The sequence below is a fragment of the Centroberyx affinis genome, unplaced genomic scaffold, assembly GCF_046629955.1.
Source record: "Centroberyx affinis isolate AG114_WGS23_722 - 3 ecotype Tasmania unplaced genomic scaffold, CSIRO-AGI_Caff_v1 ptg003696l_1, whole genome shotgun sequence".
NCBI lineage: Eukaryota > Metazoa > Chordata > Actinopteri > Beryciformes > Berycidae > Centroberyx > Centroberyx affinis.
Window position 1 is genome coordinate 36,161 of NW_027281589.1, and position 26,474 is coordinate 62,634.

The 26,474-nt window shown below is 40.5% G+C and overlaps 1 protein-coding gene across 3 annotated transcripts in view; it reads left to right on the plus strand.

The window, feature by feature from the left end:
- Positions 1-22,952, plus strand: part of clcn6 (chloride channel 6) — a 39,700-nt gene extending 16,748 nt beyond the window's left edge. For 2 of the 3 annotated variants that reach the window (XM_071540604.1, XM_071540605.1), the window contains 13 exons: positions 1,457-1,570; positions 2,051-2,217; positions 3,837-3,921; positions 6,112-6,292; positions 7,598-7,751; positions 9,152-9,308; positions 9,546-9,652; positions 11,832-12,018; positions 15,289-15,449; positions 17,209-17,365; positions 18,713-18,820; positions 19,354-19,479; positions 20,661-22,952. In XM_071540604.1, coding sequence (XP_071396705.1) covers positions 1,457-1,570; positions 2,051-2,217; positions 3,837-3,921; positions 6,112-6,292; positions 7,598-7,751; positions 9,152-9,308; positions 9,546-9,652; positions 11,832-12,018; positions 15,289-15,449; positions 17,209-17,365; positions 18,713-18,820; positions 19,354-19,479; positions 20,661-20,741 — 1,785 coding nt within the window. In that variant the 3' untranslated portion in view covers positions 20,742-22,952. Of the gene's footprint in view, positions 1-1,456; positions 1,571-2,050; positions 2,218-3,836; positions 3,955-6,111; positions 6,293-7,597; positions 7,752-9,151; positions 9,309-9,545; positions 9,653-11,831; positions 12,019-15,288; positions 15,450-17,208; positions 17,366-18,712; positions 18,821-19,353; positions 19,480-20,660 lie in introns of all 3 variants that reach the window. The other variant, XM_071540606.1, reaches the window with a different exon arrangement.
- The last annotated feature ends 3,522 nt before the right edge of the window (positions 22,953-26,474 follow it).

A 26,474-nucleotide genomic window follows, 5' to 3' on the forward strand; every position in this document is an offset into this window, starting at 1 on the left:
AACTGTAATACTATTACTGAAATTTAAATTAATTAATTTGTTACATTCTTCATTAGTGGTGCAATGACATTACTGTAATGCTTTGCTGAGAAACAGGGTACCACCCAACACTGATTGTTAATGTGCTACTGTTTCAGTTTGGGAAACCTGTGTGTGGTGGGTGTGTCTGATTTTTGTACAAAACCATGTGCCAGAAACACTGTGCAGTGATCAATTTGAAGAAAAAAAATATTATTTATATAGTGCATTTCAAGTGCTTCACAACCATGGAAAATAAATAGGAATAATTGACATACGGGTAGAACAATGAGAAACAATGGCTGCATTTTAGAAACCTCGAACCGAAGATTGGAAGATCAGAAGAAGATCACAGTCTTTCACTGCATGAGGAAGACGACAGAGCAGCGGTGGATGCTAGCTATGCAGCCCCATATAGGAATGCAATGGGCACAATTCATAGAGAGCTGAGGAAATTTAGAGAAGAGCTTTTTGGTATGTTGCTCAAGGTTAAGGCTCGGTTCAAATAGGCCTCCTAAGCAGGGTTTCAGTTAGAAAAAATTGGTGCCGGTCCACATGTCCTGGAAGATTTCAATGTCCCGGACAAATGGGAGAAATTCCAGTCAAATATTATCTGTGTTTATTGAGCTTAAAAACAACTGATAGGCAGGCTATATAAAGAATGACATCATTAAGGAATGTAGATTTATAATATTTTTTATTGAAAAGTAGGCTACTTTTGCTTATTATATTCCAAATAAAGGGTTAGACTGGGAGTAGAACTCAACCTGTTGCTGTAACTGAGTCTCAGTAAAACAAGGAGTACAATGTTCCAATAATTGTGCTTAGAGGGAATTATTTTCACCGGACATTATGACCGGAGAGATTTAAATATGTCGGACTTCAACAGATTTTCACGGTAAAAAAACGGTAATTACCGGATAACGGAAACCCAGCTCCTAAAGTGTTAGAGGCAGGCTTAATTTGCAGAGTTAGAGGACCAAGGGTAGGCCAGATTAAGTGCACTCAGGGCCTATAATGAGGACTTGTGTTTTGACATTCAGTCCTACATCTTCTAAACAGTTATGCAGAGAGCCCAACTTAGTTAATTCAATCGGTTTGACTGAGAGATACAACTGGGTATCATCAGCATAGCATTGGAAAGAGATGCTCTGCCACCTAATTAAGTGACCCCGAGGAAGCGTATAGACAGGGAGAATAAAATCAGTCCAAGATTTGAGCTTTGTGGCACACCATAGGTGATCAAGGACTGTGTATATAGCTTTCAATAGACACAAGGAATTTTATATCTGTCAAATAGGAAGAGGACCAATGTAGGACAGTCCCTGAAATACCAACCAGCTGCCTCAATCTATCAGTGACAATGCCATTTTCTACAGTAATGGATAACATTAAGTATTAAGCATCAAGTATGATGAGCTGCGTTTCCCTTCCCCAGCTCTTCTGTTCCATGTCGGCCACTTTCACCCTCAACTTTTTCCGTTCGGGAATCAACTTCAACAAGTGGGGCTCCTTCCAGGTCCCCGGCCTGCTCAACTTTGGAGAGTTCAAGGTAAAAACCCACTGATTTACTGCTGATGCCATTGCTCAATTTTTTTGTGTGAAGAATATACTGTGAGATTGTGGCTCTCCATCTTGCGTACATGTTTTTATGCACGTATGCATTACACATACACACTAGGGTTCAAACAATATGGGTTTTTGAAGGCCGATACCGAAGTTTTTGAATTAGAATTGCCAATGTTCTGTGCAGGTATTCAATATCTTTAAAGTTGACTGTTTTCATGTAAAAAAAATCACAAATATTCAGTGTTTATTCATTTTCATTTAGACATGTGGACCCTTAAACTCACCACTGAAACCCAGGATCAAAATAATAATAATAAAATATATTCATGCATGTGTGGAATCTGGTGTCATATCAGTCATATTTTTTTTTTAACAAAAGGCAAACGCTGGCCTGATATATTGACACAGTGATATGTCATTTCAACCCCAATACAAAACTCCCAACACCTTGGTCAATCCCCAGTGTCCAGATGGTGATAAGAACTGCCACCTGTGGACAGTAGTGGACCTGGCCTTCTTTGTCCTGATGGGCGTGGTGGGCGGCCTCCTGGGGGCGCTCTTCAACTGCATCAACAAGAGCCTGGCCAAGTATCGCATGAGACATATCCACCCCAAGGCCAAGTTTGTTAGGTGATTACAAGCACACATACACACACACACACACACATAGGCCCTCAATTGATTAATGTATTCCATTCTTAAAAGGGTATCATCCTATTTTGTTAAAGATTCAGATCAATACCAATGAGTCACTGATTACTTGGTCAGGTACTAATAGGTCTGGCAGGTGGGGGTGGTGGTGTGGTGGATGTGTGGGATCTTTAAAGGTTATTACAGTGAAATATTCATACCATTTCTTTTCTAATCATGTCATTTTAATCATGTAATTATTCTCTTTTAATCAGGGGGTCACTTTAATTTAATTATAATTTATTTTTACCAGAAATTATCCCCATTAGAGAATGTACAAGAGTGACTGGTTATCATAGGGTTCACCCTCACCACTGTTACCTCACCATTTACAGTGTAGACGATTCAGTACTCAATCACAACATGGGTCCCTATGGGATTAAATCTGATCAAATGGGGGTCCATGACTCCTCTATTTGGGGTTCCATGACATGAAAATGTTGGAGAATCCCTGATCTAAGTTTATTAGATATGGTAAAAAAAAACTGCTTGCATTTGTTTGTAAGAATTGACCGGATCATGTGACTTAAAGGAATAGTTCACCCAAAAATAAAAATTCTGTCATCATCTACTCACCCTCATGCCAAATGAAACACAGGTGAAATTTGTTAGTCCATATAACACACAGGGAGGTTGCCAGCACAACTTGGTAGCAGCCTTTTCCAAAACAACTGAAGTCAATGGGGACCTGTTCTTTAGAGTTCCAAAACAAAAACAGCCAAACAATCACACTGTGAATAGAAAGACCTATACACCATTATTTGTTGCAAATCAATCAGCTGTAGTTAAGATTTACACTAAATTATGGTGTAAATATACTGTAGGTCTTTTTGGAACTCTGAAGAACTGGTCCCCACTGACTTCAGTTGTTTTGGAGAAGGCTGCTATGGAGTTGTGCTGGCAACCTCCCTGTGTGTTATATGGACAAACTTTACCTGTGTTTCAACTGGCATGAGGGTGAGTAGATGATGACAGAATTTTCATTTTTGGGTGAACTATTCCTTTAAATGAATGAATAACAATATATTTAATGAAGAATTCCCTTTGCATGCAACCTTCTCTTCAACATCCAAAGGGATTGTTGAAACCAAAAATATATTTTTGAATCAAGGTGCAGTGGAGCATAGTGTTGTGGGTCCTACGTTTTCTCCTTATCGTCCACTTTTTTTGAAAAAACTCACATGAAAACTTGGCACTCCTGTACATTGACTTGTTAGGCCCCCATGAGCACCTCTCAAAGGAAGTCTGCTAATGCATGTCATTTGTGCAGCATGTAGCCAAGTGGTACCAACTTTACATTAGTTGAGCATGTATCGAAAAATGTATGTAAATATTTTTTTATGAATTGTTTTTTTTTTAATATATATTGTTTGCATTATATAATACCTCTTCTGAACTTCTTTAATTATACCTGTGAAAATACCATCCCTACCAAAAATACTAAAACTAGAATGAAAACGAATTAAAAACTAAACTAAAACTAAACATCAAGCTGTATAAAAATAAAAACGAATAAAAAATCCAAAGCTATAATAACGATGATCTCTACCCTTTTCCAGGGTTCTGGAGAGCCTGTTGGTCACCATGGTGACAACAGTGGTGATATTTGTGGCATCCATGACGTTGGGCGAATGTCGTGACCTGGCCTCCCCCACAACCCATAACACCACAGCACTGGTAAGCATCTCCTCTCTCTTCTACAACATACAGTATGTAGTGGGAATGTCCATTTTCACATGGTTTACTATTCAGTGCATGTTCCAAATGACTATTTGAATATTCAAATATTCAGTGCTTACCAAAATTTACAATGGCTAAAGCAGTGGAGTGTTTACTCTTTGTTTAGCCAGTTGAGAACAATGCCATTTGAACTCAGGCGGCACCAAGTAACTGCTCAAGATTCAATTCAATTCAATTCAATTCAATTCAATTCAATTCAATTCAATTCAATTCAATTCAATTCAATTCAATTCAATTCAATTCAATTCAATTCAATTCAATTCAATTCACTTTATTTGTCCCCGAGGGCGAATTGCAGAGGCACGTAGAGTAGTACAGTTTACAAGAAACAATTATCAATTAACAAGAAACAAAGAAAAACACACACATAACATACAGTGCAACGGTGCTAATTTAGAGGTATGCATTGTATGGCATACAGTGCAAAAATAAGATATACCCATTATGATACTAATATAATATACTCATTATGATACTAATATAATACTAATAGTAGTGCAATAATAGTACAGTGCAATATACACAATATACATGATTATATACATGATTTTCAGACATGATGTCTGAAAATGCAGGTCTCAGTCCTCTTCCAAGTGAACTGCCATGCTGTTCATCAGGTATGAGAACATAATCCAAACCAACTACAGGAAACAACCCCAAAATGGAATGTTTTATGAGTATAAGGAAACTGATGTTGACATTTCACAGCAAGCAGTTCCTCATGCTTAGAAAGCCTAGCATAACAAAATGAAGTAAGGGCAAACCGCATTCTGGACTGATACTCCTGGTCGGCTATTTATTCATGTGCATGAACACCACAGAGAAGGTAAATTATCGCAAAGACCACAGACAAGTCCATCATGTGAAGTCACAGGGACTGGAGTCCAATGTAGTGGGATAACAAGCCATGGTTCAGTTGCAATTAGGCAGTGTGAACCTAAACGAACCAATACAAAAAATGTAGGCTTTCCCACTCTGGTTCAAACCAAAGAAAACTAGAAGGGCACTCGGAGAGCGCAGACCTCCGCCAAGGTTCGTGCTATTATTGCTTGTTCGTGAGTCGGATCCGGATCCGCTCCAAAATTTCATGGGTTCTTCCTTGGCCCATGCTACACCCTTCCATGAAGTTTTCATGAAAATCGGGCCAGTAGTTTTTACGTAATCCTGCTAAAAGACAAACAAACAGCACCGAAAACATAACCTCCTTGGCGGAGGTAATGAACTGTAGGCGTGACTGCACTCTCAGTTCAAATGTTGTCGTGCTAGTTTGGCTAGTTCCATCTTCCTGGTCGGAAGAAATAGCTGGATGGAGCCATGCTACCTTGTCCTTGACTTTACAGTTTGCCCATGCCAGCCTTTAGTGTGGCTTTGATAAAGACTAGCGGAAGATGAGGACAAAACAACGGCAAAGAGAGGTAAAGGGTTTTGTAAATGACACCAGAAGCCCCCTAGTGGCTGGTGTATTCCATAGCTCTTACTCAGCCATTTAAGAACTGCATTGTTACTATCAAATTATTTTAATCTCTTAATCTTCGTATCTCACTATTTAAAAAAAACAACCAAATTACAAAAGTCAACGTTGATCCCAAGCAAGCAGGTGTATATTCAGGTTTAATGACCCATTGCTAGTATTTACATTCATCAGCTCATCATATGGTCCTGCATAGCTAAATGAGTTAAGCATAGCACTAAAACTGTGAGGATTAGGGGTTCAATTGCCACTGTGGTCCGGTCATACTAAAATGACTAAAATATACATACTAAAATATGTGTTCACTCTTGGAATTGTAAGACATTTTTAATAAATGTCCATCAAATGGCATATTTCAACACCATGTTGCAAAGTTAGGATTAACGTTCCAAACCAGACCGGTTATTTCTAGTTAAATCTGGTCCCAGTTTAACTCTCCTTATTTGGATCCAACAATGATAAAAGCAGTAATGTTGAGCATTACTTGTTGCATGTTATGTGGGGAGTTGGTCATAAGTCATGATGTTTTTTTCCTTCTTTTTCTCTAGCATTGGGGGCATATTTCTTGCTGTACTGGCACACCTTGCTGAATGAAGTAGCACTGCATTGTTCTTGAAATAAAGAGCTCGAAGACATATACGGAAATTGTTGTTTTTTTGGGGGGGTTTTTTCAGATGACTAACAGTGAGGAGGTCAACTCTACCATCCGCCAGTTCTTCTGTCCCAACAAGACCTACAATGACATGGCCACGCTATTCTTCAACCCCCAGGAGGCTGCCATCTACCAGCTCTTCCACCAGGATGGTGAGATGGACTGACACACACACACACACACACACACACACACAGCTATGTTGGTTAAAGCCTGAAATTATGAAATTCCCCCTGAATTCCTCACGACTGGTACTACAAGACATTGTTTTGTGGCAATTTTTTTTTTTTTTGTTGATGCAGTTCAGCCATGGTGGCTATCGCTGCTCATGCTAACTACCCAGTTCTTCTTCTACTTATTACAAACAAACCGGAAACGTAAAACGCATCACTTCCTGTTTGCCAGAGGATTTTTCCCAAGAAAGACCTACCCAACACCGGCTGTTTAGAACAGCAAATGTAAAAGCTTTCATGAACTGAGTATAGGTTGAATCATTATTGTGTCAATTAATGATAGAGAAGAAAACTGGACAGTTATCTATATGAAAATGTTGCTGATTATTCATTTAAATCAAATTGATTTACTGAGCACTTGGTACAAGAACTGACAATATGTGAAAACAAAACCCCTGCACACGCAGCACCATCAGCCCTGGGAGGTAGAGGTCTTCATGGGTCCAAAATGACGGACCCGAACCCTAATGGACCCGGGAAATTCGTTCCAAGATCCGATTGGACCCGATAATTTAAAAAAATATATATATGTACCGACCCGTTTTTGCCCGAGATAATACAGACCCGACCCGGTGCATGTCCGAGAGTGTGATCAATTAACCACACTGAACTGGAGAAAGTGGATGTCATTAAGATCCTGGGTATCTACATTCAAGCCAATTTGCAATGGTCTGAGCAGGTGGCGCATATCTGTCAGCCAATGCCTCTTCCTCCACCGACAACTAAAGCACTCCTTCCCACCATCCCATGTCCTAGGTGATTTGACAGTTGCACAGTTGTTTATTTCCACCAGAAAGTCCTACCTTTCAAGACATATGCCCATAATTGATACGCTCAGAAAATCTCAGAATGGGGCTTTGAATCTGGTCTGACTTTCTTCGTGTCCAGTCTTTGTTATCTGGTCTACTTGAGTTGGGAATATACTACTCAGTGACTGGTCATGAAGAGTAACTAAACCCCACCCAAATCTGCGGTGAAGCCTGACACCTAATGGTGAAAAGTAGGGTACTGAACTGGCCTTCTGCTATTGGCTGGTCTTTGTGCCAGGTGATGTCACCTTCCATAGAGTACAACAGGTGGTGACATCAACTGGCACAAAGACCAGCCAATAGCAGAAGGCCAGTTCAGTACCCTACTTTTCACCATTAGGTGTCAGGCTTCACCACAAATTTGGGTTTGGGGTTTAGTTACTCTTAATGGATGGCTAACTGCCTTTCCCCATAGGTACCTTCAGCCCCGTGACTCTGTCAGTGTTCTTCGTGCTGTACTTCCTGTTGGCCTGTTGGACCTACGGTGTCTCAGTACCTAGTGGCCTCTTTGTCCCAGCACTGCTGTGTGGGGCATCGTTTGGACGTCTGGTAGCCAACCTCCTCAAAATGTAAGACAAGCATTTTCATATTGTTTTGAGACTTTTGAGACTGGAGGTGATTCCTCCATGAAATCTCTGGAATATCATGGCACATGGAGATATTCCAGACAGGGAAAGTCAGGGACTATCAGAGATTTATTTAGAGACTATTTTCCAAACACATTTATTTTATTAGATGGTGGACTTTTCCCCCCTTAAAAAATACAACATTAACAAACCAGGAATGAAGAACATTTTAGGTCATGGAAGTGCTCCAACTTAGTAATGGGTGGGGCCCCATTTAAATGTGCAATGGGAAAATGTTGGAACACAAACATACATATCTTCCACTGGGGATGTTTTCAAAATGTTGGAAGTACATTGTCGTGAAATTTCATTGTCAACAAATCTTGACTTCCTCTTCTGTGCACCGGTCATTGTTTACAGTCCGATTAGCAACTTGAGACACGAGAATGGAGTCGGAGTTGAGAGACGACGTCTCATATGCAGATATCTGTTTATAGAGATTAGCCGAAATGAAGTCTGGACCTAAAACACCTACAAAAAGTATTGATGTTTGTGTATTGTGTGGAGAAACGTTTGACTCTCGCGTCTCAAGTTGCTAATCGGACTGTACAATGACCGGCGCACGGAAGAGGAAGTCTTGGCCCGGATGTCCGCTGGCTACACCGGAAACCCCAAAATATTGGCCGTCACCCCCAGAGTCTAATTGTCGTCAGACCGATAGACGATGGTTTCCGACATTGTGACAACAGTGATCTGCGCTGTGGAGTGTGACGCAAAAACCACACGAATCTGACCAATCAGACTCAGGTATTGCCATGTATCAGATATGTATTGGATCTAGGACCACATATTACTGTAGGCCAAATCGGAATTAAAAAATATCAGATTCCATGTGTTTTTTAGTGTTCTCACTGCTCTGAAAACATCAGATCCGTCTGACATGTAGGCCAAAAAATACGATTTGGGCACCTGTAGTGTGAACGTAGCCTTTGACCCATTTCCACTGCCAACCTCTGCTGTCACAGCCATGCTTTTGAACTCTGCTCAGCCGCAAGTAATGATTGTTAGCCCTCACCATCTTGCAGCCATGCCTAATAACTGTGGGTGACAGCTTGTTGGCCCGGGTCTTTATGCACTGTAGGCACGACATTCTCACTCTGCATTCCCTCGCCCCCCGTTTGGTTTCCCTCGGCCACTTTTCTCATCATACATTCATGCAGTGGATGAATGGAAAAAATACAGGATGTAATACATGTTTGTAAACCTCCCAATTAATTTAATAGGTCATACAATGTTTTCCCCATCCGCTGTTCACCACTGACTTTGTTTTGAGTGATGGTGTAAAAAATCCAGTGACCTCCACATTCCTAACTGGTTCTTGCTGTCTGTCTGTCATATGTCAGAAACCTAGGAATGGATATCTACTCTGGGACCTTTGCTCTGATTGGTGCAGCCTCCTTCCTCGGGGGCGTGGTCAGGATGACCATCAGTCTGACTGTCATCCTCATTGAATCCACCAATGAAATCACATATGGACTGCCCATCATGATAACGCTGATGGTATAACGAGAAGTATTTATTTCAACATATTTTATAGTCATTGTCTGTTAATTCTCTCATTTAAGATGATTCCATGTTCAGATGATTCCAACAATGATAAAATGCTGTCATTATTTCTTCATTATAGCTTTCCCTTTTTGTCTTGCATCAATAGTGATAAACTTCTAGATTCATTGACAAACGTGTAGTCTATCATTCACTAATGTATTACATGCTGGGTTTATGTGATATTATCAGGTTGCCAAGTGGACAGGAGATTTCTTCAACAAAGGCATCTACGATATCCACATTGAGCTAAGAGGAGTGCCTCTGCTGGAGTGGGAGACAGAGGTGGAGATGGACAAGTAAGACATTTCAGTCAGAGACACTTGCATCAAAGGAGTTTGGAGCATTTGTAGCACAAATGGTTATGCAGTTGTATTTGGCGGAAAAGACTCTGCTGTTGAGAACGTTCCCCAAATGAATCCAAGCAGCATGCGAGCGATTCTGCGGGGAGCGTAATAAACCATAAACCCCCCAAGGCATAGTAGACATATATCATTTAATAATATGGAAACCAACATAAAACCGGACATAATTCGGAGATAGCTTGCACAAGCATCCTGTGTACAGATAATAGCAGGAGGAGGTTGAGGGAGTTTGCATTGACTTTGGTCAGCAGCAGCAGTGGCGTGAATGATCAGCAGTGTGAGCGGGGCAAGAGGCTCCAATTGCATCTGTGTGGCGGTTTGCTGCTACAAAGTGTTGAACAGGCAAATCATGTAATTTTCTGCTGCTTTTGTATTGCCTTTCATAACGTTACATTGTTGTGATGAGTTAGCATACCGTATTTCCTCTAATAGTGGCTGGTAGTCAATTTAAAGGGGGGTCACCGATAATGGCCGGGGCCGTGGTCGACACGAACAAATAAAGGCCGGCCCCAAATACAGGCCGGGGAAAAAAACAAAGGAAAAAACAACGGTGGATACCGGTAAACTCCTGGTGCCTATTACAATGTAACTGTAGTTTGTAGTAACGTACAAGTGCCACAAGATGGCAGTATGCCACAAGACGGCTCGGCCAGCGGAAGTCTCTGGAGCGTGCCGTCGTCGATTACCATAATTATCGGTAATGCATTGCAGTAACAAAAAAACGGCTACCTAACGAACCTCAACAGAAGCAGATCAGAAAACAAGGAGGCTTCATACTAAAATATGAGCAAATATACTTATGTCTGTCTCTAATATAAGCCTGCTTCTAATAAAGGCCTGGTACCCTCTGCAGTTGAGGTAAATAACGGCCCGGGCCAATATTAGAGGAAATACGGTAGCTTGCTGGCGAGCACACGTTAGGTAGCATTAATAAAAAAAACAGCAAAAACTCCTCACTCCTTACTTCAGAGCTTCAACCATCAACCAATGCAAATGTTCTCCAAGCATTGTTTATTCCTGTAGTCAAATAAAAGTTGTAGTGAGCCTTGTTGCCGTACTGATGTAGATTGACTAGACTAGATGTAAATTAAATTACATTTCACTTCTCACTCCATCTGTCAGGGGTGTTATTTGTTTTGCTGCTGCCGCCAGCTTATACAATTATGGCAGTACTCTGCGCCCTTGCCGCTGTCTGCCCATAAAGTTACTGGGAAGGTACTGGGTGCCCTGAAAAGAGTGCACCCATATACAGAAAGGTTAATTAGGTGCAGGGGCACCTCATTGTACCAATGGGCCACTCCTGGCGCCGCCTCTTGACTGAAGCTCAATTACCGTCCCACCATAATTACCACAGTAATTTAAAAAACGACAAAATGCCTTTTTTTTTTACTGCAATCACAAATGATCTTTCTATGTGTCTCTCTTTTCATACCTACATACTGTGTCTACATTGGTTTGCCAACATTGGCTTTTCCTTTGATATGGTAGATATGATGCAGCTTGTTTGATTTATTGTAAAATGTATCAGTTTTACATTGGTTGTCTATAGGAAGCCCTTAACCTCGGTTGATTCAAATTTTGATTGGATCCCACACAAGTATGCATGAATATGTTATTGTTATTAGCTTTTTCTACCCTGACAAGAATATGATTCTGGTGGAAACACTGAATTCTGAATTTTCTGGACTTTTTTGGCATGGAAATATTCAAATTTAAAGACACTCAATATCAACTCAGAAGGAGATAAATCAGATGCGCTTCTCCTAATTTTGACAGGGTGCTTTGCTACAAACCAATCACAGCCAAAGAATTACCCAAAGGGAAAGCTAGGGCAAGGACAGCACTCCAACTGTGAAAAATGGACTCAGTCACCTCCATTCTGCTGAGGAAGGCCACCATAAAAGAAAAATGGACAGAATACAAAAGAATTGAAAGAAACCAGCAAAATGAAAGTTGTTTTTTTCCCAGTTGGAGTGCCGCTCCTGCCCTAATTTTTCTTATAGGCAATCGTTTGACATTCAGCGTCAGCAGCTTCTATCCAAAGGTATTAGTCTTAACCTTCAGAAACCAATACTGGGTGAACCCTAACATCTTACTCCCACGTCCCTCAAAGGCTGACGGCCAGCGATATCATGGAGCCCAACCTTACCTACGTCTACCCCCATACCCGAGTCCAGTCTCTGGTCAGCATCTTGCGTACCACCGTCTACCACGCCTTCCCTGTGGTCACTGAAAACCGGCAGAACGAACGGGACTTCATGAAGGGCAACATCCTGGTCAGCAACAACATCCGCTTCAAGGTACGTCCCGTGCGGTTTTTACATTTTTAGGCATTTAGCTGACAGCTCATATCCAGAGGGACTTACAATGAGCGAGGAGGGGTTCAGTGTCTTGCTCAAGGACACTTCTACGGGACAAATAGCTGTTGATGGACGCACTGACATCTCTCTAGTGACTATATACACCCTGCCACCACACAGCCACATTGCAACAGTGGGCATGGGGAAAATGTATTTTTTTAAGCAGAGGTGGAGCAATCCACTCCCCTTCGATGTGTAGGCTTTTTTCCAGACAGTTGTGAAGAGGACAGGTAAGAGGGAATTTTTGAATTCCGGGTCATGCTCTGCAAGCTTGTCTTGTCTTCATAAGTACAGTATATTCTGCATCAATGGATGGAACAATTTGGTGACTTGGTGGTCAGAAACTAGCCCGGTAAGACCATCCTGATCAGGTGACCTCACATTCTGTTTCGCTCCATGAATCAGTCTGGACTTCTAGCTGCCCACATCGATTTCCTGAAATTACAATGTGACCGGGCCAATCAGGGACTGCGTTGTAGTTGATGATGTAACCGGGCCAATCAGGGACTGCGTTGTAGTTGATGACGTATAAATACCGGCCGCCGCTGGCAAAACAGTAATGGCGTCTCCCGAAGCAACGAGCGGTAACGTTAACGTAAGTAGAGTAAACACAGCCATAAGTGCAGTTATTGCAGAAACAGACTCAATAACAACAATTAAACAAGAACAAGAGTATGCACTAGCGGAGTTTCTGATTGGCTGAAGGAGTTTGTCTGCCAAGGCAAGTACTCCCGCCCACTGAAATCGATGTGGGTGGCTAGAAGTCGAGACTGATCCGTGGAGCAAAACAGAATGTGAGGTCACGTGATCAGGATGGTCTTACCAGGCTAGTCAGAAACACTGTCCTATAACCAGAAGGTCACAGGTTTGAAGGTTTGCCATTGTATCCTCCACTATCCAAGCGCCCTTCTGCAAGACACTGAAGCCCTACCTGCTCTTGGCTGAGCCCTGGCTTCTGACTACTGAAATGCGCACATGTAAACACAACTAAACTGGAAAGGCTCTATCTGTATTATTAGATGGGCTAGGATGATCGAATGATGTCAGTCCAAGGAAGCTGACGAGCTTTATACACATAATCCGTTCATTGCCACTGATCATAGCGCAGAATAGTCAGAGATGGACAAAGAAAGGGTCCAGATTAAAATATCACAGGTATTTTCTATTCTACAGACAAAACATTACGGAGGGTAGACTGATTGATTGATTGATTTTATTTGACAGATTTTAAAATGCACATAGGTTTGAAGGCCCTTAGGCCACAACCATGCACATATAATAAAATTGCCGAGGAATTCAACACACAATAAAGTCAAGAGGACTTATTTTCATTGTAGTCCTTGTACTGACACAGACAAGTTTCATGAAGATTGGACACAGTCAATTATTTATCATAGCCTATGATTGAAAGTGCTAATCACTTTATAGAACTTTGTAGCATTCTCCATTAAAACATAAATCAGTACCAAATCACATGGGTCAGAAAATTGCTGCTGCACCCCCAGGGGGCCACAAGATCATTTTGGGAGATGATTTATGGGATAGGAAAAAAACATTTCTACCATAAAAATGAATTATCATGCCTATTTCTTATACTTTTTTCTCTTTTTTTTTGTTTTATAATTTTTTTGTTTTATATTTTATAATAGTTTAAGCCTCTAGGCCTCTACTCTGATAATTAATCAAATGGAACAACCTGAAAAGGGAAAATCATTCTTTGGTTAAACTGTTCACCTCTCTCCATATGCAGCCTGTGACAGGGGTCACAAGTGGACATCACTTTGTTTTAAGCGTTCACAAGCCAAAAAGGTTGAGAACCACTGTCGTATAGGGAAGCACTTGCACCTTATCATCAGTAGAGGGATATAGAGGACCGTGTTAAGAAGGACTGACTCCAGCCTCACATAACAGAAATAAGTGACAGAAATAAGTCAGAGAGTATCACACAGGTGACTGTACCCATTACTTGAGTCAAAGTATTAATGCTCCTGGCCCCGAACGTCACACCAAACTCCATTCAATAATCTGGTAATGTAATGTTTCTCAGCAAACATCCACACTTCATAGCACATGACTTCAGACATTTATGAGTCGTTGGTATTCACTTTTCAATTTGGAATGCACCCAATACATCGAGCAGCACTTTATTTCACTAAAGTTTCAACTTTTAGGATAGGTTGGCCTGTTATACATATGTTATTCATATATTTCCATTTTTGGGTGAACTATTCCTTTAATCTTCTTCTATCCTAGTGGGTGGTAGCGAGCAGTGTGAATAAATTCCAAAAGTTGAGATTTCATTAAAATAAAGTGCTGTTCTGTGGATCACTTGTATCCCGAATTCACCACAAGACCCTTTAGATTTGCCTTTGCATTCTTTATTTCTCCTAACAGGTGATACAGCACCAAAGGCAAATTTAAGTGAAGAGGCCTAGGGTCCTTGTCTCTATAGGAACACTACACACATATTAAAGGAATAGTTCACCCAAAAATGAAAATTCTGTCATCATCTACTCACCCTCATGCCAGTTGAAACACAGGTGAAGTTTGTCCATATAACACACAGGGAGGTTGCCAGCACAACTCCATAGCAGCCTTCTCCAAAACAACTGAAGTCAGTGGGGACCAGTTCTTCAGAGTTCCAAAAAGACCTCCAGTATATTTACACCATCATTTAGTGTAAATCTTAACTACAGCTGATTGATTTGCAACAAATAATGGTGTATAGGTCTTTCTATGCACAGTGTGATTGTTTGGCTGTTTTTGTTTTGGAACTCTAAAGAACAGGTCCCCATTGACTTCAGCTGTTTTGGAGAAGGCTGCTACCACGTTGTGCTGGCAACCTCCCTGTGTGTTATATGGACTAACAAATTTCACCTGTGTTTCATTTGGCATGAGGGTGAGTAGATGATGACAGAATTTTCATTTTTGGGTGAACTACTCCTTTAAAGTGCTTATTGGTAAACTTGATATCAGCTTGCTTTCTCGAGGTTGAGAGTGACTCCTTGGAACACACAGATTTTTTTAGATGCGGAATACTGCAGGCATTTGAAACGGTAGGAATTGTTTTGCTTATCTCAAACAATGGCCTTCAGTTTGGCCGTGCGTGTTCGGGTGGGCCGGCGTCTCGTGGCTCAGTGTGAAAGTCTTTTCCGTCACAGCAAAACCGATATATCAGTCCACGCACCTGCTCCCTGCTGTTCCGTGTAGAAATCCAGTGTTGTGACGCGTGCCGGGGAGCAGCGGCGGCGCTGCCAGTCCATGAAGTCGTACCCGTCCAGCGAACTGAGGAATGTCTGCGACGACCAGGCCGCAGTGGTGGAGCCCGCTGAGGAGGGAGAGGACATGCTGCAGCAGATGTTGGAGAGGAGGTAGGGGTGACACACACACACACACGCACGCACACAATCAGTATCCATTTTATAAGGTATACCTCTCCGTTTCGGCAAACAGCTTGTGCCTCCAATTGAAAAGTCACATATAAATAAAGCACGCAGCTAGGGTAGAGAGGTTCAGTTACTGTTCACTAAACGTGGGAATGGACAAGACGCTGATTTAAGCCACTTTGAACGTTGTTTGTTGTTTGGTTTTTGGTCTACAGTTTACCAAGAATTAATCCGTAACCAAAAGATGAAACAAATCTGATTTCAGTCCCTATAATTTAAGCTAAGCATGATGGACTTGTCTGTGCTCTTTGCTGTAATTTATCATCTCTGGGGCCGTATCCACAAAGCTTCCTAGTAGTAAGAGTTGGTCCTAGTGGTGAAATTCTAAGAAAACTCTGAGAGTGATGACGTTTTCTAAGAATTTCCCCTTCAAAGTAAGACTAAATCCTAGTAAAGATAAAAGCTATTCACAAAGCATCTTAGCCCTTAAGAGAGCTCCTAAGGTGGAAAACTTCTTAAGGAGAGGAGAAAATGGCTGAAAGACGCAGAAAAGACGCATTAATGCTATTGTTATAAAGTCATCACAATGTTAAGATATTTAGCAACAGGCAAACAGTGCAGCAGTGATAATTTAAGTTTATGCAACCACATAGTAGAATAATCACACAAACAACACAGCTCCTTCACAGACTCATATTGTGACGAAACCTGTTTAATTCCCACTGGAATCCATTCGCCCATTCGCCCAAATAAAGGCATAATGCGTCAACCTGTGAGGACCGTACAAGTATTAAAAAGTACCGTTCGTATGGTTTTCAAAGATTTTGTCCTATGAGCTCTATTTTTATTTTATTTTTGATAGTATAAGCAAACCATGCGTTAATATCGAGTAAATTGTGTTTTCTCTTGTGTGATTCCTTGTGTTCATTCTGGATGACAAAAAGAGGCGTGTTGATTTTTCTTGATCAACCAATGACAGCATCCAAAGAGAGCATCACACCTAGCAACGGGGTCAACCACACCTCCTCACTGAGATAAAAGTTCTTGTCCATTCCTTGCTCAGAATTGCTCTGAGAACTTTCCTAAATCACTCCTAAGCTAGGACTCCTTGCTGAAGAATTTTAGGCTGAGATAAAACTCTCTGAGAGGATTCTCAGAATGTTTGTGGATACGGCCCCTGGTCTTCACACCAGGTGAGAACACATTAAGAAATGGCTGAATATGAGCGTCAGTACAGACTGCGGTTGTGGCCTGTTATGCTGTTATGCGAGGCTTTCCAAGTATGAGGAACTGCTGGCTATCAGATGTCAACATCCATCACGTTATACCTATAAAACATTGCATTCTGGGGTCGTTTCCTGTAGTTGGTTCAGATGAGGTTCTCACTCACTCTTGGAAGAGCACCGGAACCCGCAGTGCAGTTATTTGGTGCCGCCCAAGTTCGAATGTACAGAGCCCCGGAGGTGAAATGGACATAAACACCAATCATCATCATGGGCCAGAAAAATCAGACTCGTTCTCTGCTTAGTGTTGCATTGGCAGCATCCTCTAACAGGCCAAAGCAGCCATTGTATCGTTGTACACAGCCATTACTCACACTATATATTGTGAAGCACATGAGCAGGTCTAGTTTATGATGCGATATGTGCGTTATTCTTATTTCCACATTGCTGTATGATTTGGTGACATGTAAACCTATTTACTCTCGCTTGTTTGTTGTGTCTTTCTTGCTGTCCATGTGCAGACATGCGCCCTACCCCAACCTGTGCCCCGACCAGTCGCCCAGCGAGGAGTGGACCATGGAGGAGCGCTTCAGACCGCTCACCTTCCATGGGCTCATCCTACGATCCCAGCTGGTCAACCTGCTCATCCGGGGGGTCTGCTACGCCGAGAACCAGTCGGTCAGTCACACAAACTTAGACGTGAGGTGTGAAGCTGCCGATAGCTGATACTTTGCACTGATAGTCTACGCATGAATTAAATATTTTATTCAGGGATTCTCTTAGTTACAACAACACTGCATAACCACAGAGAAAGGGAATTGACTTCATTCGCAGTGTCACTGCGAATTGCGGCTCTTGCTTCTACAACTTGCGTTGTACTTTTATTGTACGCATCTTCCTATTTTTAAAGGAGCCACTTATAGGTGGCGGTTAGTGTACTGGCCTCGCTAGAGGTCCCTGTGCCTAGCTATCCAGTCAGCTTAAACATCTACTCAAATAACTCCAGGTGAACCAGGATTCCGTTTCTGAAGTTTACTTGTATAGTTCTTTTTTGTAAAACAACAAACACAAAATGACATGTTGAAATTACAGATATGACAAGCTAAGTATTATACAGCAAGTATAAATTATCACAGTAAATAAAGGTAAGTAGGCTATGCTAACAGGTAAGTATAAAATTAGCATAGATTATTAGCTTAGGTTAGGAAACTATCTTAAGTATGTTAGCTTAGCTGCAATCATATGTCATCAACTAATAAAATAAACAATTCACCATAAACTCTTGAAATATGCTGTTTTCTACATCAATACACTACTAATTAACAAATCCACTTACAGACAATGTGTCTAACAAGTCTCGTAACGATGGATGGAACAGGATTGTGGAGACACCATCACATGGCTGCCACATGGCAATACTGACACTAAATGAACACTACTACCTGTCTTTGTAGTAGACTGCACTACTATTAACTGCCACCAGGTGGCTCCAACAAACCAATCATGCAAGACCCACGCAGTGTCCAGAACAGTTAGACTTGTAATATCTGTGGAGAGACATTCAAGGGGAGCTGTGTGTTGCCTTGGGTCTTCTTGATTTTTGTCGTTTATGTGATGTTATTAGCTTAGCCTAGATGTTGGGAATTATTGGAAATTTTGATTGTACAATTGATATACTTGGGTTTGATACTTTAACCTGTCAGCTTCATAGACAAAACGGGTGGCGAGCTTGAAACTACCACTAAGCCAGTTTTCACTTGTTTCTGTATCTATTGCTAAAAGCTTGTGATTCATTTGCCGTGATTCGTGCTGGTTGGTTCAATTCAAAGCTTCAGTCTCTTTACACTGGGATTTTCTGAAATGTCTATGGACTAAATGAATGGAAAATTTACTTCCGGAACCAAGGCCACTGAGGAAGGGAGTGGGCACATTTCAGGGTGTGTTTGTAAAGAATCCCTGGTCTAACATATTTTAATTGTCATTCTCTCCATCCAACTGTCCGTCTCCCCATGCCTTCCAACACAGAGCGCCACTCAGCCCAGATTGTCCTTTGCAGAGATGACTGAGGATTACCCACGTTACCCTGACATCCATGACTTGGACCTGGCGCTGCTCAATCCCCGCATGATAGTGGTATGACCCATTCTGTCAAACACCCACAATGAATTATGTAGAGCAGTGATTCTCAACCTTTTTCATATCAAGGACCCTAATTTAGTCCACATTAGAGCCACACACCCCCATTTGATGAGATTTTGTCTCTCGGACCAAAATATTAAATATTTTTATTGTTGGATATGATTTTGTCCAGAATTCCAAGACGGATAACAGTGAAACTATGATCAAAATACATTCTTCTACATAATTGTATTAACTTCTTGTAAATTAAATAATGGTGAAGGTTAACAATTCATCAATTTGCTGGGGACCCCCCTGCAACCCCCTCAAGGACCCCTGGTGGTCCCCTGACCCCACGTTGAGAACCATTGATGTCGAGTACTGTCTGGATTAGAATAGGACGGAGCAATTTGAATGTCAAAATTTGATATTCAATCAAAAATACAAAATCAGTTGCTATTGTGCAGTATACATCTCTAATTTTAGGATATTTAAGTTTTCTAGTCTTTGATGTTGTTGCTATAATTCTACGATGGTCATGTTCCCAGGATGTCACGCCCTACATGAACCCGTGTCCCTATACGGTGTCGCCGAACACCCACGTTTCCCAGGTATTCAACCTGTTCAGGACCATGGGCCTGCGACACCTACCAGTGGTCAATGCTGTGGGAGAAGTAAGTATCACTTTGAAAATGAGTAGCTGCATTCCGAAATGATAAAGGTGTGGATTCGACATTGGTTTTTGAAGGCTGAAATCACAATTTTTTGATTGAAGCTGCCGATATTTTGCACTGATAATAAGTATATTTAAATTTGATTATATTCATGCCACAAATTATACAAGTATTCACTGCTTCCCCCATAATGTTATTATAGAGTGGGATCCTCTGTTTTCCTATACTGCCAATTTCTAATTTCAGAACATTCATCAAGTTCTGGAACTTGATGAACAGAAATAAACAGAAAACAGAAATAGGCTGGTTTTGCCATCTTTGTTTCTTTACTTTGGTTTCCAGATTGGTCTTAGGGCGTTTTCACAACTGCGCTTTTTGTCCGGTTAAATCGGACTCTGGTTCGTTTTCCCCCTTGGTGCGATTTGTTTAGGCAGGTGTGAACACAGTAATCGCACTCGGGTGCGGACCAAAACAACCGCACCAAGACCCTTTAGACGAGGTGGTCTCGGTCCAGTCTCAAACGAACTCTGGAGCGGTTCATTTGTGGTGGGAACGTGATCTGACCTTGATCCGACCCAACTACCAGGTGTACTCAATTTACTCTGCAAGTTTGAGCTAAACGGCTCCTGTAGCCAGATATAGCAGGTATAGCAGGTATAGCATTTTCAAGACGTTTCCTCAAAGTGCCTTCGGCATTCTGCTGGGACAGTTTTGCCTGGTATATTGCCAGTTATGAGTTAACAGTTTAACAGTTATGAGCAAATGCCAACTCTGCCGTTGCTCCATGTTGCATAGCAATGTGCACTAGTCCAGAACACAGGACCTTCTTCCTGTATTTACTTTCTTGCTCCCGCCCCAGACAGATCTGACCAATAAGCGGAGTGAACGTTCTCATGTGGTTTGTAGTGATGCATTTTGGTTCACTTGGATTTTTCTCAGTGTGAAAAGAAACCGAACCAAGGGGGAAACGCTCCAAGTTTGCAAACTCATCAACTGATTCGGACCAGAGCAAACAAACTATAGGTGTGAAAACGCCCTTACATTCAATTCCAGGTAGCATTATAAAAATGTTAAAAAGTATTAGATTTGGCTTTCTGAAACCTGCAGATTTGTATTTGTGTCTCTCTAGTGTGCAGTGGATTATGTTGTCTAATGAGACACTTGTTTGCCATCTCTTTCAGATTGTTGGGATAATCACAAGACATAATTTAACCCATGAGTTCCTTCTGGCCAAACTCCGACAGCACTACATCACTGTTTGACCTGCCTCTATAATGAAGTGTTGACGTCTTGCCGTCCTTCAAACACAAACTGTGTTTAACCTGGTCCTGAGCCTTTATCTCTGTCCATTCCCAACGCATGTATGCACTTCCAAACAGATACAATATATACATAACCATATACACATTCTTAATGGTACAAAGGGGGAACACGGCTCGCTGATAAGCGATATCTTTCCATCTTTTTATTTACTTGGGTATGAAATTTCACTTTTCAACATGCATAGCAGCATCAGTGTTCAGGAAGAGTCAGCCTTTAGCATTAGCTGCTCTGAGGATCCAATGACATAACTGGAAATCAGGTTTCTCCCTGGCTCAATATCAATAATTGTAACAGAAAAAAATACATATCAATAAGTAGACACAGAGCACATTACTCATTTATGGACACAGGAATGAGTAATAATACCTGGATTTACTTTACTTTGCTTCTATATATACACTACTATGCAAAAGTCTTAGGCATATGTCAAAGATATCCATAAAGCAAAGATGCTTTAAAAACTAATGAAATGTTTCTGAATATCAAAAATTTACAATAAACAGCTGTCTACTGACACACTAATGCAGAAGACAAATAAACATCTAAGACTTCTAAGAAATGTATGTAAAAAATCTAGGGTGCCTAAGACTTTTATATACAGTATATATATATAAGTAAGCAAGAAAGAAAGTTGATGGTCATAATTACGGACCACCGAAATGGCCAATATTGACGGTTGACGCTTCATGAACACTTACCATGCATTCACACTGTGCGCAAATTTGTGGACGGATTGTTCCATTCTGATCGATTGCGGGCGATGTGAGAGGCTTTGATAGCATCTATGTAGTGGTCTCGTGCATCGAGTACAACGTTACATTGTTTTGATGAGTAAACGTCACTAGCTAGCAAGCGCTAGTTCGATGGCATTAATCGAAACTGAACAGAAATAACTCAATAAAATCACTTTCGAGCTTACCGTCAACCCCAACGATTGATGCGGCCATTCTCCAAGCAGAATTTTGGGGACGTTTATTCCCGTAGTCCTTCAAATAAAAGTTGTAAACAACTGGGAAGCTTTGAATGGCTGTAATAAACGTCTCGTCCATTTTGCGCTAGCCACCGGAGCTATTGAAGCAAATCGCACTGATAGGGGAAACAAAGGAGTGCAGAAATCTGATTGGCTGTTGATGCCCAATGATCGCGAAGAGTTCAGCCGCAACTTTTCTCAGCCGACAAGCTTGTTGACCGTCCACACATTGGCCAAGTTTCCATGGTCTTCAAGTTCTTCACAGACTTGCTCCCAGTGTGACTGCGTGGTTATAGAGGTAGGGGTACAAAAAAAATTATGTTCTGTGCTACTAAAGTGAAATATTGCTTCAAGAGGTCACGTTCTCTTTACTACCGTCATAACTGGATCTTTCCCTTGACCTTGGCTGACTACATTTTATCATTGTTGTCACTGTAGCACTTTTATTTTTGACTTTGTCTGTACATTTTGTTTACCGGGTATCTAAGTGGAATGCACTAAAACCAGGTCGCCATCCCATTATGGCTTGCGACTACTGAGAGTTTGCTTCTTGATCATGTCAGTTCATTCAGTGTTGAGCAAAACATTTTTAAACGCCTCAAAAATCTGTAATTACCCAAATTTATTGTACTTGTAATATATAAAGGCCCATATTCATAAAAATCACCACCGTGGCAGTAGACATTTTCCCTAATCATAAATGGGGTTTATTATATTTATAGATGGGACAAGGCAGTGTAGTTCCAACTTGTGATTATCTCCATTAAAAAACTTTGATAAACAAAATATGGCTAAAAGCTATGTTCTTTGCCTATGTGACAGATCTAGTTTGCGCTCCATTGTGTTTGCACATGGGTGTGGATGATCACAAGGGTGTTTAATATGCAACACTTCATTTACATATTGATTTTCATTGGCTTTCACAATAACGCTATGGTAAAGTGTCTCCGTAGCAGTGGCGAATTACCGCGCCGCAGATTTTGCGCTGCACAATGCTGTTACTGCTGAGTTTTATGAATATGGGCCAAAGTGTGGTAGGGGAGAAATATTTTCACCGATATTCAGCCAAATCCAAGTGTTTAAAGGATTAGTTCACCTAAAAATGAAAATCCTGTCATCATCTACTCACCCTCATGCCAGTTGAAACACAGGTGAAGTTTGTCCATATAACACACAGGGAGGTTGCCAGTACAACTCCATAGCAGCCTTCTCCAAAACAACTGAAGTCAGTGGGGACCAGTTCTTCAGAGTTCCAAAAAGACCTACAGTATATTTACACCATCATTTAGTGCAAATCAGCAACAAATCATGGTGTATAGGTCTTTCTATTCACAGTGTGATTGTTTGGCTGTTTTTGTTTTAGAACTCTAAAGAACAGGTCCCCATTGACTTCAGTTGTTTTGGAGAAGGCTGCTACCAAGTTGTGCTGGCAACCTCCCTGTGTGTTATATGGACTAACAGATTTCACCTGTGTTTCATTTGGCATGTGGGTGAGTAGATGATTTTTTGGGTGAACTATTCCTTTAAAGTGTGTTTAGGGGAAGGGCAATCTTCCCTTTGACAATCTTGGGGTATGCTGACCAAGATTTTTTTGTGTAGTAATTTTGGGCATTTAAAAGCACCAACAAATGAATAAAGGACTAGATTTTGGGGGAGACAAGCTACACTACATTTTGTATCAGAAGAAACTACCTATTTCAGCTTTCAAATCCTTGCAGTCACTACTATTAATTTCTAGCAAAAGAGTATATTTCTGGTCAATTTTTCCAATGCATAATTTCATTGTGACTCCTCAAAGCAAAGGGACTAAAGATGTGACTCAAAGCAAAACTAATAAAGGATGAACAAAATAGCCAACAAACTATTATTAGTATGCAGGTAGAAGGAACTGATTTTTTTATTGATGGATATAAAACCCAGGTTAGGTTGAGCAAACATGATGGCACATATGTATACATCAAGCATTCCTTATATGTATCATGTCTCTACCTATTGTTTTATTTAAGAGATTATTTTTTATAAAATCTTTATTTTTATGATTTGCTGACTGTGCTGTGATTGTTTCAGTGACGTACGATTGCAGTTAAAAATGGACCACGGCTGTCCAGGAAAATATTATTGTTTGTAGTCTAGCCATTGCTCACCTGTTATTTTAAAAGTGATTTTTCTGTATCATCTATCCTTTATAAATACTATAAATGGCAATGTCTCTGTGCAGGTGGTATGCATCACATGAGATTAAGACAAACAATGGACAAAATTATATATGTCCTACTCTGAAGCCAGACTTGAGAGACTGTTTTGCCAAATACTTTTTGTGACATGCCTGTGTTTCATATATCTATAATGGAGATGTAGGCATTGATGTGTGCTTGTTGGGGAAATTTGTAATTACTACAAATATAAGAAGCAAGCTCATGGCAAAATACTGCTCTCATAGAACAAAAAAAAGCAGAAAGACCTCTGTCTTGTGCCTTTATTATTGTTCAAATAAAGGTCCTTCTGTTTTGTCAACCATACAAATGGTGTATGCAGCCTTTTGTTATTCAATAGCTTTTTTAAGCTTTAGAACTTGCATAACCTGTAGAATTATAATTGTCAATTGTGCTTTTAATTTGACCCATCCTGGGGTTCACCCTCACCTTCCCCACACTTATTCAGGCTCAGACTCATTCCACAGAGTGTGAGCTTGACATGCATGTTCAGGCTGGGTATCTACTTTGAAATAAAGGTGCTGAAAATGGTTCTTCGGAGTGATCAGTGGTGGAAGTACTGAGAGCTTTTACTTAAAGTAGCAATACAACAATGTAAAGATACTCCATTACAAGTAAAAGTCCTGCATTCAAAATCTTACTTAAGTAAAAGTACATAAGTATTGGCAGCAAAATGTGCTTAGAGTATCAAAGTAAACATACTCATTATGCAAACTGTCCCCATTTAGAGAGTTATATTTTTCATAAATTATTGGAATATTAATACTGTTTTATTGACATACATGTACATGTAATCAGCATTTTAAAGTTGTCAACGTGAAGCTAATCTTAACAATTTAGCTATACTTTTGGGTAGTCTAATCTATAACAATGATATTTTATAGTTATTTTATAAAGATGATCAAATGTTTTAAATATAATATATTGATCTGAAAAGTAACTAGTAACTATAGCTGTGAAATAAATGTAATGGAGTAAAAAGTACAATATTTCCCTCTAAAATGTAGTGGAGAATAAGTAGAAAGTAGCATAAAATGGAAATACTCAAGTAAAGTACAAGTACCTCAAAATTGTACTTAAGTACAGTACTTGAGTAAATGTACATAGTTACTTTTTACCACTGGGAGTGATGTTATAGAAGAACCATTTCTGGTTCCACAAAGAAGACCAAGGTTCTTTAAAGAACCATTTCATTTCACTCCTTTGCTTAGACACCTGCAATGTGTTTTTGTTTATCTGCCCTTGTATTGCCTCATTTGCAATTGCACAATATGTACTATCTATGGAGGAGTTGGGTTATTTTCCACATGTATGCCATCACCCACCATCCAATAACTAAGAATTAAGAACCTTTTACTTTTAATGAACCATATACTGTATGGTTCTTTGGGATATTAGAAGGTTTTTGAAAGGCCTAACCTGGTTCCAGTTCGCACCTTTATTTTTCTGTGTGTAGATGCAGGACTTTCTACAAGGTCCAGGTCCTAGTTTTCCACACTTGTCTGGCCCTGGGAATGTTGCCCACCTTGATAAAGTGCCCATTTAGTAATCCAGTCAATCTTAACCACAGTGGAAAGAGACCCTGCACCTGTCCTTATCACTGGGATCAGGCCATTAATGCTGGCATGGAAACGGTGTCCCACACGGCTCTATTCTGGTGTTCTATTAGTTTTCCAAGACATTATGAAGCATCGTGTGAAAAACTGAGTCAGATTATTTCAGGTTTGATTACTTTGTGTTCTGTTAAGTTGCTCCTCCCGAGGTTGGTCACCAGCTCTCTGGTTGGCTGTCGCCATCTGTTTAAATGCTTCACTGTGTGAAATGTATTACCGGAGTTTAATTGATCTCCATGATCTTCATAATCCAACTTGACAGGGCTGCGTGACATTGTTTTACTTATAACCCACAGTGACGTCTCCTTCTTGCTAGCTGTCAGAATACATTTACTGCACATACATATCACAATGGGTGCATCACTTTCATATTTTATGAATGAGTCACCGCCGCTATCTCAATATGTCTATTTTTGTCCTGCAAATACTGGTTTGGAAGCAAAGCAAAAAAAGCGTCAGTATTTTTCGCTGTCTGAGCATAGCGTTAAAATTTAAGTTTTTTCTGAAGAACACTTAGTCATGTGAGTATTTTTCCTTACTTAAAACATACAATTTAGTTCAATTAAATATTGGTTTCAGTTTCAAAGGTTTAACACTAAATCTAAGTATTTGATTCCAAGGTAATCTTTTGTTTTCTGGTTATTTCATTGTCACAGCTATTACATTGATTTTTTTTTTTTTTTTTTTTTTTGTAGCATTTTCCTTTTATTAGCGTTAAGATTTAGTTTACATTAGATTCTATAGTGAAGAAAGACCCGAAAGATTTGAGAGAGATAAGGGGATGACATGTGACAAAGGTCCCAGGCCAAATCCGAACTCATGACGTCTGAGCGTGATTATTTTTTTTGCCACCCAACATCTCTTGTTAGACAAATA